This window comes from Sorex fumeus, unplaced genomic scaffold, assembly GCF_029834395.1.
Source record: "Sorex fumeus unplaced genomic scaffold, SorFum_2.1 ptg000043l, whole genome shotgun sequence".
In the NCBI taxonomy this organism is placed as follows: Eukaryota; Metazoa; Chordata; class Mammalia; order Eulipotyphla; family Soricidae; genus Sorex; species Sorex fumeus.
The window spans coordinates 25,978,517-25,998,426 of record NW_026606100.1 but is presented as its reverse complement, the minus strand read 5'-3'; the positions used below and the strand labels follow the sequence as shown (position 1 = coordinate 25,998,426).

The 19,910-nt window shown below is 43.5% G+C and overlaps 1 protein-coding gene across 1 annotated transcript in view; it reads left to right on the top strand.

Annotated features, from left to right (window-relative positions):
* The window catches only part of BLNK (B cell linker), a 71,313-nt gene that overhangs the window by 6,355 nt on the left and 45,048 nt on the right, over positions 1 to 19,910 (top strand). The window contains exon 2 of the mRNA XM_056120721.1: positions 18,616 to 18,681. Within this exon, the coding sequence (XP_055976696.1) occupies positions 18,616 to 18,681 (66 nt within the window). The remainder of the gene's footprint in view (positions 1 to 18,615; positions 18,682 to 19,910) is intronic.

The following is a 19,910-nucleotide window of genomic DNA, read 5'->3' as shown; positions in this document are numbered from 1 at the left end:
TGTGTGTTAGGAGTTAGGTGAGATGAGGCGAAGGGGAGGGATCCAGGAGGGCGTGGGGCAGGTCCACTGACCCTGCCAAACTGTCTACACAGGACAATGGGCAGAGACTGTGACTGATCTGTGGGATACATTTTGTTTCTTGCTTTGGGATTCCATCACATCATGCCCCATAAATCTCACTGACCGTCTGTCCTGCTTCTTTAAGTGACCCTACTTCTATCTACTTGCTCTCCTGACTGTTGATGTCTATACTTTGGGGTTGGCTTTCATTTTCTCATTCTAGCCTCTTGCTGGGTTACTCAAAACCATGCATTTGACTAGGTGGCAGGAAGTGGCATGAGAGTTGCTCCAGAAATGGTCCCCACTTTCTGATTGGGTGGAGTTCCATCACCCCCCCACCCCCGCCTCTGGATTGGGGAAGCTGGGAGCCTTGAAGAGGATGCTGGCTTGCTGACTTCTAGGTCCTGCTGAGCCCAAGGCTGCACTGGCACTTCACAGGGAACAGTCTGATGGTCTGACTGTAGTGGAAACTTCTCACAGAGAGTCGCCCTGTAGGCTGAGCCTTGTTTAGGGCTCACATTTCCCCATCCCCAGTTCACCACCCATCAGTGAGCAAGTATGCCTTCCCACGCCTGCACCTTGTTTCTCAGAGGGAGGAGGAGTTGTCTGCCCCCAAAGGGTTCCTGCCACCAGGCTCAGTTCCTCCTGCCGGTCCCATGGCACCGCACCTAAGAGGGTGTCAGTCAGCATGCAGGTTCCCCCGCTCCACTGTTCTCTGGACCATTTAAAAGCATGAAGCCTACAAGGTTATGTCTGCACCACTTTCAAAAGCTAAGGCCAGGAAGCTGTAGAGACCTATTGTGTGTCTACCTAGCCACTGTTCTCTGCTGGTCACTTTCTTGGAAAAGAATCTCATTATTCCTGAGGTGTCCTGCCTCCTAGAGGGCTAGCTGGCACCCCATTCCTACCCCATCCTACCCTAAAAAGTCGGAAACACACCGTGGGAACACTGAGCTTTCTGGTTATATGGACATCCAGTCACACACAGCCACAGCCTCAAGAAGTCTCACACTTAGTTTAATATCTTGTAGCAGTGTCTTCACATGCTTAATCATTTTGAGCAAGTGGTTTTGCATTTTTATTTTGACACAGGGTCCCAGAAACCATGCAACCAAGGCTGGTCACAGGTTCCGTGTGCCACCCTGACTGAAGTCTCCTTGACTCACAATATGTTGGGACATGGACAACTGTGGCAATGTCTCCCTTCACCCCAGGTCTTAGTGATTGACCTGGTAAATACCTGAAATATTATCTCCCCCCTTTATTACTCAGTAAGGAAGTTTAGGCCCAGCGAGATATGTTATCTGGTTACGTTCACACCCACAGAATCAGGTTAGAATTCACCTCCAAGTTTGCCTGAGAGGAGGAAAGAAGAATAGGCCATGCCTTTTTTTTTACTTCACCCAGTATCGTGAAGTATTCTAGCTTATACTGTGGCCTATATTTTTTTCTAGAGAATTTTTAAAAACTAATTTATCAGTGAGAAAGCCCAGTGAAGGCTCAGATGCATGTTCAGGCTGATACATGCTTCTAGACCCAAACTTGAATTCCATGCTCACCAAGACATGTTTGGTATCCTCCTCCTGATGTGTATTTTTCAAAGAATGCTCCCACAGCAGTTCAGATGATCTGAGAGCGAGTTATAATTATAGAGAGCATTTTTGGTCTAAGATGTCTGTCTGAGGTTGGTCTTAGATGTAAACCTACAGAACCAATGTGCAGTCTACGAAATGTTCCAGAAAGGTTTCTGAGAAATTTCCAAGATAAGCTTTGGAATCAAGCAGGCACGGGCCTACATGTATTGGCTTATGGTCTTTGAGAAGGTCACCTACTTCCTTTCTGTCTTGACATTGTCATAGAGGAAAAACATGTGCCAACAATGTGGTCAGAGAATAAGGGTGTTGAGCAAAATGTGTTAAATAGAAAACAAGGGCTCAGTGAGATGTCCTTGTCCCCAAAAGCCCTTCTAACCTGAGCTCCTGTCATGCCTCAAATTGTCATGCCTCTCTTTACAAAAAAGATGACATGAGTGAAGGCAATGTCATCCAACTCTGGGTTAGGGCTTTGCATCACCAGGAACCATAAGCTCAGGCCATAAATTAGGATGTCAGTCACTAATACCAAGTCAGGAATTCTTTTTCTTTTTTTTCCACAGTCTAGACCTGAGGTCCTAGAACTGAGCTCTCTCATCTCCCACTCAGAGGTGACTCAAACAACAGTTGCCGCTCAAAGAATGGGTCTTTGTTCCCAAAAGTACTGATAAGAACGAAGGAAAGGTCAAAGGACTCTCAGTGGAGGCACTGAAGGGAATGTTTACAATCAAGTCTTGGACAACTGAGCTCAGAGATATAAAGAAGTTTCCTCCCTGCCCAATTGTTGTTTATGATAGAACTTGATTCAATATGGTAAACTTGATTCATTTTTAAATATGATTTTCCAACATGACACTTGAATTAGATATTGTTTAAAAAAATTTTAAATGTGTTACATAAACATCAACGTGTAAAAAGCTGCCTGATAAGGAATAATTGCTTAAGCATATAAATAATGTGAATGTCCATGCTCAATACTAGACAGGAGAGAAAAGGTCATTTTTATTTTAGTTCATATAACTACAATACAGTGAAATATAAATAGGAGAAATAAACTTTCCCCCAAAATGGCAATTGTCTCACCAGATCATTAGCAAACTAGGTCCTCAAGATTGATGACTATTGTGCCTTTAAAAACTCTTTACAACCTGTTTCAAGGCCTTATTTTTTGCAATAATAAAGTCCTTTTATTTCAAATTTTCTCCACATGCAGAAATCATCACAGTTGCTAAGCTGGTCCCAGAGGATTGGGTCAGGTCTATCTGGTGAATGCTGAAACAACCCCTTACATGAACAATTAAAATAAGAACTAGTTGTCTAGATACTTCAAAAACAGATGGGGGAAAAGAACCTGCTTTAAAGTCGATAACTACTACTTTATGGTTGTCAGGCTTCCTTTAGGAAACAGAGGTTGCAAGCCCTGTGAATGTACCAAATGCTGCTGAGTTATACACTATGAAGTGGCTGAGATGACAGATTTTACACTGTGTGTATTTTATCACCATAAAACATTGAAAATAAAAATTTCCATATTATCATAAAATAGCAATATTAATTTTAATATAATTTTGTAATATGCCATTTGAATTAGATATTGCTTTAAAATTTTTAAATGGTTATATAAACATTTAAAACATTTCTTTTCAAAGAATTACAATGACTCCCTCCTTTTCAAGGCCTGTACTCCCTACACTCCTAATAATCCATTCCCAATTTTTCTTTTAGCTCAGAGTCCAGCAATATGATTTTTTTCTTTGTTTTTAGGCCACATCTAGTGGGGCTCAGTGGCTCCTCTGGCTGAGTGGTTGGGGGTCACTCTCCACAGTGCTCAGGGAGCCTATAGTTCTGGGAACTGAACCTGGGCCTCCTAAACTCAGAGCATATGCTCCATCTCGCTGATCTGTCACCACGGCAAACAACTGACACAAATTTAACTGAGTTCACTGTTTTTCAACATATAAATTTCCCCCAAATCATCCTTTAATCCTTGAAAATATGTTTGATTTTTTGCTGAAGAAGGAGCAGACCAGACAATTAGGGTGCTGTAATGGATATCACCAAGGCTCGTTGTTTTCTACTTTTTGAAAGAATAGGCTCACATTCCTAAAGCACATTCATTTCCTCAAATTATATAGGATATGTTCAGGATTTTCTGAAATCTAGTCAGAATGTCTTACTTGACATTTGGTCTCACTTTTTTTTTTTTTTTTTTTTTTTTGCTTTTTTTGGGTCATACCCGGCTATGCACAGGGGTTACTCCTGGCTCTGCACTCAGGAATTATTCCTGGCGGTGCTCAGGGGACCATATGGGATGCTGGGAATCGAACCTGGGGCCGGCCGTGTGCAAGGCAAATGCCCTACCCGCTGTGCTATCGCTCCAGCCCCCTGGTCTCACAGTTTTGAGACTCCGTAGCTATGAGGAATGTGCATGCCAGGAGAAGAACAACCATGAACAACAGGGCAAGATAGCAGCTGCCAGACCCACCACGCAGACGCAGACCCTGCAGAGCCAGGCGCAGCCTCAGGATCTGGTGGCACAAACTTTGGGCTACTGTGAACCTGCGAGCCCGTGTTCACCATGTGACAGGACTTGCCTTTGACACTGCAGTTTCACGACCTGCTCTTACATCATCAGCACGTACAGCCTGCCCTAACATCGGAAGTTCCCCTCACTGGTGGCACCTTGATGTGTGGGAGAACACAAGTAAGCTCTGCTCCAGGCTAGAAGGAAAGTGTGTCCTTGCAACAGGGAGAGACTTGTGACAGTCTAAGCACACACTTGGAGCCCTTGGGGCAGGGTTCACTTGTCCTTTCCTCTGTCTCTGTGTGCCTCCACCCCACCTAAACAGCCTCTTACAGGGTAAAGTGCCAGTGTTATTAGGTTTGGTTTTGCTTTGGTTGAGGGTTGGAGGCTGGGCCACACCTGGCTGTGCTCAGGGTTTACTCCTGCCTCTGTGCTCAGGGATCACTCCTGGAGGGACTCAGGGAACCCTGTGAGGTGCCGAGGATCAAATCCGGGTTGGCTGCCTGCAAGGGCCCCTCGTTTTGTTGTTTTGTTTCTGAAACATCCAGTGTTTTTGAGCAGGATCATCCATCCTACTCCTGGTTGTGCCACGTCAGCCCAATTTCTGTCTGCTTATATGCCAGATCAGCAGTTCAGGTCTGCCAAAGGCTGCCGCAGAATATTGGCAGATCTGGGCAGGGAAACTGACAGCCACTTTCTCTGGGGTGAGGAGGTTTGCAAGGAACAGCCCAGACTGTGAGGTGAACACTTGCGGTCACACTGCCTCCACCCCAGCACCCTCCCGCTGCCTTCCTGGCTGGAGGGTAGAGTGAGGGTGTACAGGGCTGGTCTTTTGAGACAGGACACAGCCCCTCTATTCTGAAACCACAAGGACCCCAGGGAACTCTAGCACAGTCCATCTGGCTGCCTGAGTGTGTTACCCTCCCTCCGCCTCTTCCTGTCATCTTGCTCTTGCTTCTTTTTGTCTCTGCCCCTCCCGGGGAATCAAACAGGCCCTGAAAGCCCAAGCTCCCCTCTAGCATAAGGTTGACCCTGGGGACCAGCAAGGCATGCTGGGAGAGGAACTGGGCATCTGCAGGAACAGAGAGGATAGGGCAAAGAGGCCCCAGGAGAAGCTGTGAGGGATCAAACTGAAACCAGTCAACAACATGCCACCAGCGTTGGTTAAGAACCCAGGCTCTGGAACCACCCAGCCAAATTTGAATCCCGGGTCTATCATTTGTGAAGATACAGGGGGCTTGGGGCCAATTATTGAGCTTCTCTGAGGAGAAAATTCCTCACCTATAAAAATTCACAGCAATGTGAATATACAATGTGGTGTTAGTAAACAGTCAAGCGTATGCTTCAAAGTCATCAAGATGATAAATTTTATGTAAATCTTATTAATCACAGTTTTAAAATAGGGATTAATAATAAGATCTACTTCACAAAGCTGCGAAGATTAAATGAGATGGTGCATGCAGAGTACCTGGCACATAATATGTGCTCAGTGAAGCCTGGTCACTGCCATTGTTTGCGTTTGGTGATGTGAGACTGATCATTGGTGTGGCTTGCTGTGTTTGGATATAAGCTATGGCATAAAAACATGGAATTTTCCATTTCTTCCATGGAAACACTGATCCTCTGGCAGGACACTTGAACCATGTGTGGAGGGAAAGAATGATGGGAGGATCTGGGAGAATCCTAGTAATTAACCTCTGGGTAATCACATTTCCCTGGAACTTAGTATCTTCTGTTTATGTAAGAGGAAGTTGACATATTCCTAAAGACTCACTCACTGCCAAATTTCCATGAGTAACTTAATGGCAGACAAAATTAGGAGTTGAGATTTCAAAGCCGTGTGGTGGGGCCCCATGACCCAGGGCCCCTGGATGTCTATCTCTGCATCTCCGACAGGATTTGGGTGTCAGCTCAGCTGTGCGAGGTTCCCTCAGGTTGTCACCCCCCAGAAGGGACTGTCAGAACTTCTGTGCCAGCTCCATTGTGGGCTCACTGTCTAGAAGGAAGCAGTCTGGTGGCTGAATCTACAGATCTAAAAATATAATAGCAGCAGTGCCACAGAGGGGCCAGTCAGGAGGAAGCGGAAGCTGGGGAAACAGGACAAGGACCAGAGAAGGCTGTGGAAAGGGGCAGAGAAGGGAAACCAGTGATGCGACCAGTTCTGCTGTGTGCCAGTAATAGAACAGTCACATAGTAGTGGATGCCGGGTTTCAAGGTGGGAGCCAGAAACTTCGGCTTGAACTAAGTTATCCAAAAGGAAAACCTTTTGCGTGAATCAAAAAAAATCCCTCCAGTTGTGTTTCTATCTTACCTGTGGCCTCACAGAGGTCGAAAAGTTTTTGTCATTTGATGGGATGGCCCAAGAGAACATGCTTTCCTGCATGGCCAGCAGGCAGGATTTGGGTCCCTATAGACTGTTTGTTGCATCTGCCTTACTCAGTGCGCACTCCGTGAGTTCCTGTAGAATAAGTAAGGCAACTATAGAGCAAGTTGTAACACAGTTAAAACAGAGCCACCCAAAATCAGTAAAGCTCAGGGCAAGAGTACTGTGTGAAAGTACTGTATGTACTTGCCTGACATGCAGTTGACCCTGGTTCGATTATCCCCAGCACCACATATGGTTCCCCAAACAGCACATTCCTGAGCACAAATCCCTGAATTCAGGTCCCCCTGAGTTGCCTGAGCCCAGGAAAACACAGGGAAATATCATAAGCCCTGAGCATCGCTGGGTGTAGCCCACCAACAAGTAAAACCAGTAATCAAGATATGTTCATATAATTTCCTTTTTTTCCCTTTTATTGGGGGTTACTTCCGGTGATGTTCCAGAGATCGAGTGCTGCAAGGAAGCACTTGCTGACCTGTCTCCCTGGCCCCTGAATAATATTTTTACATCAGCTCGAAGGCAGGAACATACCTGCTAGAAAATACTGACCTTCTAACAAAGACAGGAACAGCACTGCAAGCCCCAGCTTAGCATCACAGCCCCCTTTAGGACATATTTTAAGAGCTCTTGACCAGGTGCCTATCATCTCTTCCTTCTACGCAGCTGAGGCCATAATGACAGACCACCCATCATAGCTTTACTCCCCTGTTTGGGAGCCAGAGGAGGAAAATCGTCTTCCTGCTTGTCTTGGGCCCCACTGTCCACATGACCCTCGGCAATTCTTCCCCTCAAACCCTAAAACCCCTCTGAGTACAGAGGCCTCCAAGGGCTTCTGGTTGCCTCTAAGCCACATCTCTTAGGCCTGACTAATTAGACCCTTGATGTCCCATTGCCTCCAATCTCACCTTTGACTGCCTCGCTCAACCCAGCAACCCACACCCCTGCCATGTTCAGCTCTTTCTTAGACTCCAAACACTCCAGAAAATTCATCTCTGAGCCTTTGCACTTGTTTGTCCCACTCCCTAGCTGCTATTCCTCACTCTTGGGGCCGCTCAGTCCCTCCCTCCCACGGGCTCCCAGTTCTCTGATTCTTTCTCCTTCAACTCTCTGTAGCACGTGTGTTTTACAAATTGAGCATGGGTAGTTCTTTGCAAACTGAAAAATTCACAACTGTTTTTAGTTTGGGAAAATAAAAATTTAAGATATACGAAAGATGTTACTTGAACCAAATAATAGTTCAAAAGCTGCTTTGTTAGGGTCAGGAATGTAGCTTAAATGATAGATCACATGCTTTTCAGGTGAGACACTGCAGGTTCAGTCCTCAGCATTTGGCAGATTCCCAAAGCACATCAATGTGGCCCCCTCAATACCACCCTCACAACTTTTTAAAAACATTTTTTATTTAGTCACTGTGAAATTACAAAACTATTCATGATTGGATTTCAGGCATACAATATTTCAATACCGATCCCTTCACCAATGTCTACCTCCTTCCACCAACGCCTCCACCAACCTCATTTGCCTTCCACCCACCAGTTTGCTTCTACATGATATATATATGTATATATATATATACATATATATAGTTTTGCACTATGTGCTTATAGGGTTTCATAAATATTTTATCAACTTTCAGCCCCACCTCCTCCTCCAAGTTGAATGCTTCCCTTCCTCCACCATAGATGTTGCCCCTTCCCACCATAGATGTTGCCCCTTCCCTGTCCTATCCCTTTAGCCCCCCATAAGTAGCATGTTTCCTACCAGTTATCTTGTTCTTTGTTTCCATTGTCTGGGTGTTTATTATTGTACCATTATGTTTCTTTATATCCCACATATGAGAGAGATCATTCTGTGTGTGTCTCGCTCTCCCTCTGACTTAACTAAGCTTGATTTCCAGGTCCCTCTATGTAGCAGTAAATATGACTTTATCTTTTCATATGCCAAGTAATATTCCATTGTGTATATATACCATGATTTTTTTTATCCAGTTGTCAATTCATGGACACTTGGGTTGCTTCTAGATTTGAGCTATTGTGGATAGTGCTACAAGAACATAGTGGTGCCAATGTCTTTTCTCCATTCTGTTTTAGGGCACGTTATATGCCAAGAAGTGAAGTTGCTGGGTGAAATGAAAACTCAAGTTCTAGGTCTTTTAAGGCTATCTATATTTTTTCCAGAAAAGCTGGACCAGTTGACATTCTACCAGGAATGAATGAGATTCCTTTCTCCCTGCATCCACACAACTGGTTGTTCTTTTAGACATGACCATCATGATATTTTTAAATTTGGGGGCTGGAGTAGGTAGGGGATTTGCCTTGAAGGCAACCAACCAGGTTCAATCCCTGGCATCCCATATGGTCCCCCAGCACCACCAGGAGTAATTCCTGAGTGCAGAGCCAAGGAGTAACTCCCTAGCATCGCTGGGTGTGACTCAAAAGGAAAAGAAATTATTAAGTTTCTATTGAACACTGGAGATAAATAAACAATTCATAGCACTGCCTGAAGTGTTGCAAATTATGAATATATATAAATAACATTTAGAACAACGAAAGATCTGAGTGTCCATGTAATTCAGTAATCTCATTTTATAAGAGAAAGTGGGGGACTGAGTAATGGATAAAATTGCTCCAATTTGCACAGGAAGCAGCAAGGATGAGAACAGTTTCTTCCTCTGGACTCTCAATCTAGTAGTTTCCATTGTAGTTGCCTCCCTTTCAATGCCCAAGAAATAAACTGTAAGGGGGATGGAGAGACTTGAGCTGATCACAGAAATTCAGGGGTGAAGTTTGTACAGTTGTAGGATCACAGCAGTGAGACCCTTTATTTATATCTAAAATGTTTGGGTGTGGGGCATAGCATAGTACAGTAGGCAGGGCATTTGCCTTGTATGTGGCAGATTCTGGTTCTATTCCTGGTATCCCATATAGTTCTCAAGCACCACTTGGAGTGATCCCCGAGCTAGAGCCAGGAGTAAGCCCATGAGCACTGCTATGGATGTAGCCCCAAACCAAAAAACTTAAAAAGTAAAATAAAATGTTTAGTTGGACCCGGGTAGTAAAGGCACTTGAATGCCAAGCTATGAGTTTGTACCTACTCTGCAAGAAGCAGGGAGATGTCCGAGTTGCTGCCCATGAACGGCTCCTCCGGCTCCTGAATGGACATGATTCCAGAGGCATACAAACCAATCTCAGAATCCAGCAGCTTCTGACAGAAATCCTTCCGGACTTAATTACTAAAATATCAGAAATCCAATATTCTCTTCATTATCAGCAATAGAAAACAAATTATCTAATGATGCCTTCTCGGCAGGTCTGAATGTTGGGGGAAAATTCCAAATAATAATGGTAGGTCTTCTGTCGAAAAATTGAATGGGGACTGGAGCAATAGCACAGCGGGTAGGGCATTTGCCTTGCACGCAGCGAACCAGGACTCGATTCCAAGCATCCCATATGGTCCCCTGAGCACTGCCAGGGGTAATTCCTGAGTGCATGAGCCAGGAGTAACTCCTGTACATCACCAGGTGTGACCCAAAAAGAAAAAAAAAGAAAGAAAAGAAAAATTGAATGTAATCAAAGAGTAACGTGGAAATCATCTGCCACACTGGCAGTGGGAGGGGTGGGATGGGGGGGTATACTGGGGTTCTTGGTGGTGGAAAATGTGCACTGGTGAAGGGATGGGTATTTGATCATTGCGTGACCAAGACTTAAACCTGAAAGCTTTGTAACTGTTCTCATGGTGATTCAATAGAAAAAAAGAAGAAGAAGAAGCAGGGAGATGTCAAGACTACTCAAGAGTGAGAGAAATGATAAAAGGAGCAATTTAGAAAATGAATGTGGGAAAGGGGAGACAAAGGTGGGAGGCAACTGGAATAGCCCACTGCCCGTGAGATCACAAAGCCTGTAGCTCAAGGGTGGACAGATTTGACTGGGATGAATAGATATAATTGAAGGAAGATGGTGACTCAGAGAGTCCAAGCAAGTTTAGACATTTCAAGTATAAAGGTCAAAGGACACCAATGATAAAGTCTACTTTCTTCTTTTTCTTATCCAAAGATCTGAATGAGGTTGGAAAAAGGAAAGCATATTACTAAAAGGAAATCCCAAATCAACAAGATGAGAGCCTTTTAATACCTGAAAATAAAAAAGAAATTCTGCTAACCAATGGGCCTGAGAGGGGGCCAGAGGGATAGTACAGTGGGGTAAGGCACTAGCCTTGTACATCACCAAATCAGGAAGAAGCAATCCCTGAATGCAGAGCCAGGAGTATGCCTTAATCACCATCAGTTGTGCCCTTTCCCACCCCCCACTCCAATAAAACAAAACAAAAAACAATAATTGGTCTGGAATATAACATGGGGTTAGGATGCAATGGGCAAGATCCTGGTTTGGGTCCTAACACTGCCCATCCCCCCACCAAGAAAAAAGAATTAGCAGGCCTAGCAATGATAGTCACATTTTTAAAACTTCATTCAGGGCACAGAGTAGTTGGACAAAATGAATGATTTGCTTCTCTAGTTACCAGGGTAAATATTAGCAAGATTTCTACTCTAGATTGACCTTAGAAACATGTAAGTTTGGGATCCCAATCAGTGGGAAGGAGAGCACAGATGTTCTCAGGATAACCAACCAAGTGAATGACTTAACCAGAAGTCACTTGCAGGTTCTAGGAACTTAGGGTAAGACTGGACTCAGCCCAGAAGTCAGTCTGACTTAGTAGATACTTCTGGAGTTCTTGACCTCAGTGAAAACTGAAGGTTAGAACTTTAGGTGAAAGGGTTCTTCATAGCATGAATCGAAGAGATGTGTTGCTAGATGCAGAATGTTCCTGGCCTAAAGGGGAAGGTCTCAGTTTGGCTCTAGACCATGAGATGAGGACCAGCTCCATAGAGGCTGAGAGGCTCAAACACCAGAAATGGGCTGAGACAAAGAGGTGCCAAGGGGGAGGACTTACCTGCTATTTCCATCTACAGAGTAGCTTTAACTTGAGAGTTAGTTTAACCCATTCCTCAGCTTAGACTGAAGCAGGAGTTTCTATTATTATCATTTCCTTGGCATTTCATCTTCCCTGGAAAAACAAAACTGAGAAAGAAACCTGCCTTTTTCCGGTCCCCTGAGTATACTTCAGGAACAAAAAATAGAAAGCAGGATTTTCTGATCCTTTCTCTGTTTTTTTCTACTAAACTTTTAAAAATACACTTCTTGCAGATGATACCATCTATTAAGTCATCCACTGCATGTAAAAAAAACCACTGGAAAGAAATTGCTTGAAATAAGAGTTTTCTTGAACTACTCTTGCTATCCACATGTCGCTGCCTTCAGAGGGCCCCTTCTCGGGGCAGCTTGACCTGCCATCAGCCTGTCTGGACTTGCTCTGCCTTGGGGCACCACTCAGCCTGCAGACACTTTTCTGAAGGAAAGATAGCATCTGTTGCTTCCTCTGCTCACCAGGCTCCCTTAGCCAGTGGCTCTCCCCTTGGGGAATTCTCCATCCTGATTATTCTGCCAATGGGTCTCAGCCTGGGCCCCTTGGATGTCTTCAAGAAACTATGGTCTGTCTGGGATGAAGCTTATTCAGAGCTTCATAAGTGATTCTAATGTAGGGAGTCACAATTGCTTTTCTAGTCTAACTTTTCTTTTGGGGGGGTGAGGTGGAGTGGGAGGTTAGGACCACGCCCAGCAGTGTTCAAGGGTTACTTCTGACTCTGCAGTCAGAGATCGCTTTGGACAGGCTCAGGGAACCATATGTGGTGCCGGAGATTGAACCCATGTCAGCTGCATACAAGGCAAGTGCCCTACCTGCTCTACCTTCCACCTCCTCTGGTCTCACTTTTTCTTCCAAGAAGATTTCTAGTTTTCCCATTGATGGAAGCTCTTAACTTCAACTTAGAAGCCACTTACTGAAGAGGGCTGGGCTGTTCGTGTTCAGAGTTTGGGGTCAGAGTTCTGCCCTGATGCCAGGCAGCTGGGAAAGGAAGGCGTGCAGAGGAGTGCTATCTCTGGCTTGTACTGATGTGAGCACAGGTAAAGGTTAAAACTCAGGTCATAGACACCCACAGTGAAGTCACCCTTCTAGACTCTCCTATTTGAAAGCAGGAGAACATTACACTGTTGACAAACATTCCTGCTTGTGTATTCTCTCCTGTCGAGGAGAGACTGGACAAGCCTTTGGCATCCCACTATGGATGGAAGAGTAAACTCTGTTATTGATGGGGCCAGAGAGATAGGACAATGGTTAAGGTGCTTCTCTGGAATGTTGCTAATCCCTATTTGATCACCAGCATGGCACAGGGTCCCTGAGCAAGCAGCCAGGAGTGACTCCTGTGTACAGAGCTAGGAGCAAGCTCTGAGCAGAGCCAGGTGAGGTGCGCACAGACACATGCGCATGCGCACGCGTGCGCGCGCGCACGCGCGCGCGCACACACACACACACACACTCCTCAAAAAAAAACACAAAATGGTTTGACATTCAAGATGCTTCAAGCAATAGGGGGCAGGAGGGAAGATACTCTGAAGGTTGGAAAACCTAATTTTGGGGTCTTTATAATTAAAGCATGGCTTAGAAGTGGTCATTTTGAAAAGGTCATTAGAGGAAGAATATGGCTCAAGTGACGGAGCACATGATTTGCATACATGAGGCCCTGGGTCCAATCCCCACCTGGTATTTTTATTCCATTGGATTGGTTTAGGGCCCAGCAATTTTGTTATTGGTTTTGTGGTCACACCCAGCAGTGCTCAGAGCTACTCCTGGATCTGTGCTCAAGGATGTCTCCTGGCAATGTTTGGGGAACCACACACAGTCCTGAGGGTGGAAGCAGAGTCAGTTGCATGCAAGACCAGTGCCTTAGCCCCTAAAACTAACTCTCTGGCACAAGGGCTAGCAGCTAATAATTTTTAAATGTCATTTTCAATTGTACTAAATTTAGTGCTAATTAAAATGTCCTCTACTTACACTTGGATGTAGAGAGCTATATAGAAGCATTAATTAGCAAAGGCTCTCTCAGAACCTCAAATGATTCATTTGCAAATAGTCTTACTATAAGTTAGAGATCAAATTGAAACTCATGTCTGGACATGTTAATGCCCATGGTTTCATGGGATTGTTGTCTGTCATCTACAAGTTGTTCACTCGAGTCATCCTAAATAGGATTGGCAGAACACTAGATGAAGGACAACCATGCGAGCAAGCCAGGTTCCGCAAAGGATTCAGCACCATTGACCATATCCACACGATAACCAAGCTCATTGAGGTTTCTTGGGAGTTCAAGATGCCGTTCTGTCTAATGTTCATTGATTTAAAGAAGGCCTTTGATTCTGTTGAGACGGAAGCGGTCATTGAAGCCCTAGCCAATCAGGGCATTCAAGCCCAATATATCAGGATCCTCCATGAGCTGTATTGCGGATTCACTACCAGGATCTCACCATTCTACAAAGAAGTGATCGCTGATGTCAAGAGAGGGGTGCAGCAGGGTGATACCATTTCACCGAAACTCTTCAGTGCCACCCTCGAGAACATCATGCTATGACTGGAATGGGAAGGAATGAGAGTGAAGATAGATGGTCGGCAACTACACCACCTCTGCTTTGCTGATGACATTGTTTTAATAACATAAAATTTTTTTAATAAACAATAAATTTTTTTAATAAACATCAGCCAAGCGGCACAAATGCTGGCCGACTTTGACCGTGAGTGTGGAAAGGTAGGACTACAGCTGAATCTTACAAAGACAATGTTTATGAGAAACAGCCTTGTTCCTGACGCCCCATTTGCTCTCAACGGAACGACCATCTCCGAATGCAACAGCTATGTGTACCTAGGTCGAGAAGTCAACATGACAAATGACCTGGCACCCAAGCTGCGCAGGAGGAAGAGAGCGGCTTGGAACACCTTCAAGAACGTCGAAGAAATAGCTAAGAGGACGGCTCCGGGCACATTTCTTTGATTCCACTGTTCTTCCTGCATTAACATATGCCTCAGAGACCTGGGCCCTACGCAAACAAGATGAGAACGCTATTCAGGTCTCCCAAAGAATAGAAAGAGCTATGCTTGGAATATCACGGTTTCACTCAAATGAGAGAAAGAATCCGGAGTTCTGACATCCGTCGACGATCAAGAATCAGGGACGCTGTCTCATTTGCTAAGGTGTCAAAAATCAGATGGACTGGTCACGTAATGAGATTTAAAGACGACCGCTGGACTAGAGCTGTTACCGACTGGATTCCACGGGATGTCAAAAGACCGCGTGGCCGCCCACCTACCAGATGGTCAGACTTCTTCGTCAAGATCATGAACAATCAGTTTGAGGCTCTTCATGTTCCCAGAGCGAACAGATGCCACTGGGCTACACTAGCACGTGACAGGGACAAATGGAGACGTTACTGGCACCCGCTCGAGCAAATCAACGACTAACGGGAAGTTAAGTGATTAAGTGATGGTTTCATGGAATACCAAGGTGATAAATGAGTCCCACATGATGGCCCCAATCAATGTATCAAGCTGGGTACTGTTCTTATTCTTCTCTACTACCACCCATTTCCTTCTCACTCCCCAGCAAATAAAAACAATAGTAATGCTACCACTCATTTCCCTTCTTTCCTCACCCCCCCCCCCCACTCCCCACCTGCAGGAAACCTACCCAGGGCCTGTGTCCAGCAGGCAGCACTTGATTTGAATCTGGTTCCTTACAGGTCTAATCCAGCCCTCAGGGTCTTCTGCAGAAAGAAAAACCATTATCACCATGGTTAAACTGCAGTATGGACAATCTCTAGTTTAACCATGCAGTATGCATGGTTAAACTATTGCAGTATGACAATAGTTTGTCATCTATTTGTCAAACAGTACTGTCTTCATTTTACAGGAGCTACATTTCAGTAGTCTTCAGGCCATACTCCAGAAAATGCCTCTGCTGTATTTTAAACCTTCCAAAGCATTTGATCTACCAAACATGCAGGTCCACCCCACTTAAAAGCAAGCTACTTTGAAGGCATAAAACAACTGGTATCTTGCGAACAATGGGTGTTAGACCCTTGTAGGGTCTAAATCTGTTTAATAAATATATGTCATTTTATGCCAGTGATAATGAAATTTTGATGGTCACATGTCCTGTTCACTATTTAAAAATGTCAAATGCCATGCCTTTTTCCCCCTGGGCAGCAAGATGGTGGCCTCCTCGGAGCTTTTTGGAAAGCCAGGTATGAGCTGGTGGTGACAGGGCAACTGAAACCTCATGGGAAGGGGGGCATTCCTGGCTTGTCTTTCATGCCCTACTGAGATCACAAGTTGCCCCCCACAAGCGGCTCTCTGGCACAGCCCTGGCTCCAGAGCCACAGAAACCAATCTCGTAATTATCTGGCTCTTGGCAGAAATACCTCCAGGCTTAATAAGTAAAATATCAAAAATCCAAAATCGTATGGCCACTATCGCGGCCGCATGACATCATATGGTACTCATAACTAACTGTAGAAAACAAATAATTTCACAATGCCTTTTCAGCAGTTCTGATTGTTGGGTATAAACTCTAAACAATTATGGTGCATCTTTTGTCGAAATACTGAATGTAATCAAAGTAAATAGAGTGTTCAGTAGAATTCATCTGCCTCACAGGCATTGGGAGGGGTGGGAGGGGGAATATATTGGGGTTCATGGTGGTGAAAAATAAGTACTGGTGAAGAGAAATGTGTTTGATCATTGCATGACTGAGACTTAAACCTGAAAGCTTTGTAACTTTTTCCACAGTGATTCAATTTTAAAAAATGTCAAATACCATACTGATTTAAAATGGCATATAAACTTATGTTAAATCTGTTACTCATTTTTTTTTTGTCATGTGAAAAAGGCTGGCTGCAAAATCAGAATCTACGCTCCTAGCAGCCTTCCCCTGTCCTGGCAGAGTGAAACTGCTAGTGGCCTGCCCTGTTCTCACCCCCCACAGCTTCTGCCAGTTCAACAAGGGACATTTGGGTTGGGAATAAGCACTCTGGACCCAGCTGAGAGAAAGTTCCTTTGCTGGTGCAGCTGCTGAGAGTGGGAGAGGGGAGCAGGGCTCCACAGTGGAGGACCCACAGGCGAGGTAGTGAGGCTGTTGTGTGGGTAGGACAACATACTCAGCCCATAGCATTTCCTCCTTTTCATTGGAGGGACACTGCCCCCCCCCCCGGCTAAATGGCCATGACTGGGCAGACTGTGGACATGACTCATTTGTGGAAATGAGATGCAGAGCAAAAAGAAAAATTGTACACATGAAGCATGTTGTTTATAAAATGATTCAATAATTTATTAATCATTCATGCAATAAATTCCCAGTCATGACTACAACTGTGTAACTGTAATCACTGTAATGACATATAATAAAAAATAATTAGAAAATGCCAAGAAGCAGCAAATACCCAGCTGAGCAAATGATGAGAGAACACCAAGTTCTTCTGTGACAATTTACATCTGTTTATCTACACCAGCAGCCAAGTTGCTCCTACAAATCAGTCACTGATTGCCTATGTCTCACTCTGGGCAAACTTTAGACAGGGTTCTTCACTTTAGATCTTTTTGCCCTTCCCCTTTGACCTGGTTAAACATTAACTTGGATTAAATACACTCTTTTCAGACACAGTCCCTTTACAGCCACTTACTGCTCTCCTTTAAAATGACTGCATTTCCTCCCAACCAATCCATTTCTTTTCCCCCCTTACCCTCTGTTTGCTGCTCTTGTTGCAATAACAGGGTTGATTCCAGGGCTCACTCATTTGGTTGTGGGGCTCCACAGTTGATTGCGGTGCTTCTGGGGGGCGGGGCATACACTTTAGCCACACCCCTGATCTGGCTACGGTGCACAGGTGATCACACATCTTGGTTGTGCTGCTGTAAGTCACAGGTGGCAATGCTGGGGACTGAATCACAGCTTCACATCTGGGAGAAGAAGCTCAACCATGAGTTATCCGTGGGCTCCCAAGCCATCTTTTTTTAAATATCAACAATACACACGTTTCTCTCTCTCTCTCTCTCTCTCTCTCTGCTCTGTAATAGTCCCTGTTTATGACCCTATCTAGTTTATTCGACTAGTTCCCTTTTAATGACTGATGGTCATTTTGATTGTTTCCTGTTTTTTTTAGGGCGTCTGCAGGGAGGATTATTATACATATTATTACAATAAATATACTTACATGCACTTAATGGTATTTTTATGAATATATTCAGAAGGTAAATACCTAGCAGTAGACTTTTGGGGCTAAACGCCATGGAGGTTTTAAATTTCGACAGATCTTGATTGTAATAGTTTACCACCCCACAAAACATCTGACGATGTAATTCATTACCCTCATCAGCATTAGGTATTAGCACACTTGAGTTTTGCTTGTCTGCTCAGCAGAACATATCTTTCTTCCAAGTTAGATTTCCTTCAATACTATATTAAAAATCTTGCATTGGTCTGTTGACCATTATTTTCTTTTTTGTTAACCATGTGCTGACAGCTATTGTTCATTTTTCTTTGAATTCTATTAATCTTTTAAAACCTGAGTTGTAAGATCTCTTTGTAAATCAAAACATATAATCGTTATCATTATTTGTTGTGAATATTTCTTCCAGTCTGTCATTTATCTTTTGATGCTGTGTATAATTTTTGTTCTATATAAGTCTCAAATATTGATGCAATCAGATTCACTTTCCTTATGACTTTTTCACATGTCCAATTTGCATATAACCAATTTTCCAGATTCTACCTAGTAAAGTAAACAAAAAAAGATCTTGGGCCTGATTTCCAGCTATCCAATGTCTTTTGAGGTAGCTGATAATTGCCAGCTGTATGCTTTAAGAACAGTAAGCGATGAGAGATTTATGCCTTACATGCTTTATCAGAATACATCCAGGAATCAGAATTTCTCAGATATCTCTGGGATGGGGACATCACCCAATGACCACATTCCTTATAGAATCTGTCACCCTTTCCCCTTGCTAAGGTAACATATGGTCAAGTTAATTAAACACAACATGATTCATATTTCAAGAAGACTCTTTTCGAAAAATAACCTCACAATTAATATTTTGCCTAATTTTTTTTCTTGCAGGCAGCTTCAAAAGATGGTCCATGATATTAAGAACAATGAAGGTGGAATAATGAACAAAATTAAAAAGTAAGTTAGATACCGAAGTACTAGATAAGCATTTATTCATACAAATAGCATCTATGTCAGCCTATGTCCTTTCTTTCATAAAACAAACTCTCTGTTCCCAGAGAGAATGGGGATGACCTCTTTAAGCATGTGGCTCTTTCTTTCTTATGCTTAGAGTCTATGGTGGTCAGATACTTATTCAGAAAGCTTAGGGAGTGAGTGATGGGGCCCAAAGACCACTTGCTTCCCCCAACTCCTGCCAGCAAGAGATGTAAACTCTGCTACTCCAGGTGCTCAGCAAGTGCCAAAACAGGAAAATCAACTCCTACAACCATTTAGCTAAGGGTGCACTTAGAGAAATCAGAAAGTGAAGCTATGAACACAACCCAGCTTTTTTAGACATCACATTGTTTTCCTTATTTTTATCTCTACATATCTCTACATATTCAACTCTCGAACTGCTGTTTCTGGTTGGAACTAGGAGAGGGAAAGCTAGAACTATATATATTCAGAATCTCTGAAGCTTTTTCTTTCTTCCTTCCTTCCTTTCTTTCTTTCTTGCTTCCTTTCATTCTTTCTTTAAAGAAGAATGGAAATTAATCATTTACAGCTCAAAAATCTAAGCCAAGAAGGAAGGGGAAATAGTAATCTGTTAATTTTTTGTTGAAGTTCCTTTTTTATTTGAATGAAAATAATAAAAAATCTCCAGGGAAACAAAAGTGTTCAAAATTATAAAGAGTCAAAATCCTCTACTTCCTCATACCCCAACCCACTCTCAGAAACAGACATTATGTTGAATGAGTTTGGAATATATATCTACATACATATGTATGTTTATTCACATACATGCATTGACACAAATGTAGTACATATCTGTGTATGAAAAGCATTTTCATTATATTTTCATCCTGACAAAACAACAATCAACTTGATTTGTTGATTGTTTTTACATCATGAAATATCATAATTATAGTTCTTTGTTGGTATATAGAAATAAACATATTCCTTTCTGAACAGCTGATTAATAGCCTACTCTAGATGTAATATGCTTTACTTAACTAGCTTCCTATTGATGGACTTTTTATACTTATTTTTTTAGCCACATCCAAGGCTTACTCCTTCCTCTGCACTCAGGGATAACTCCTGAAGGTGCTAGGGGGACCATATGTGGTCCTGGGGATTGAGCCAGAATCAACCATGTGCAAGGCAAACATCTTAACCTTTGTACTATTTCTCTGAGTCTGATGAAC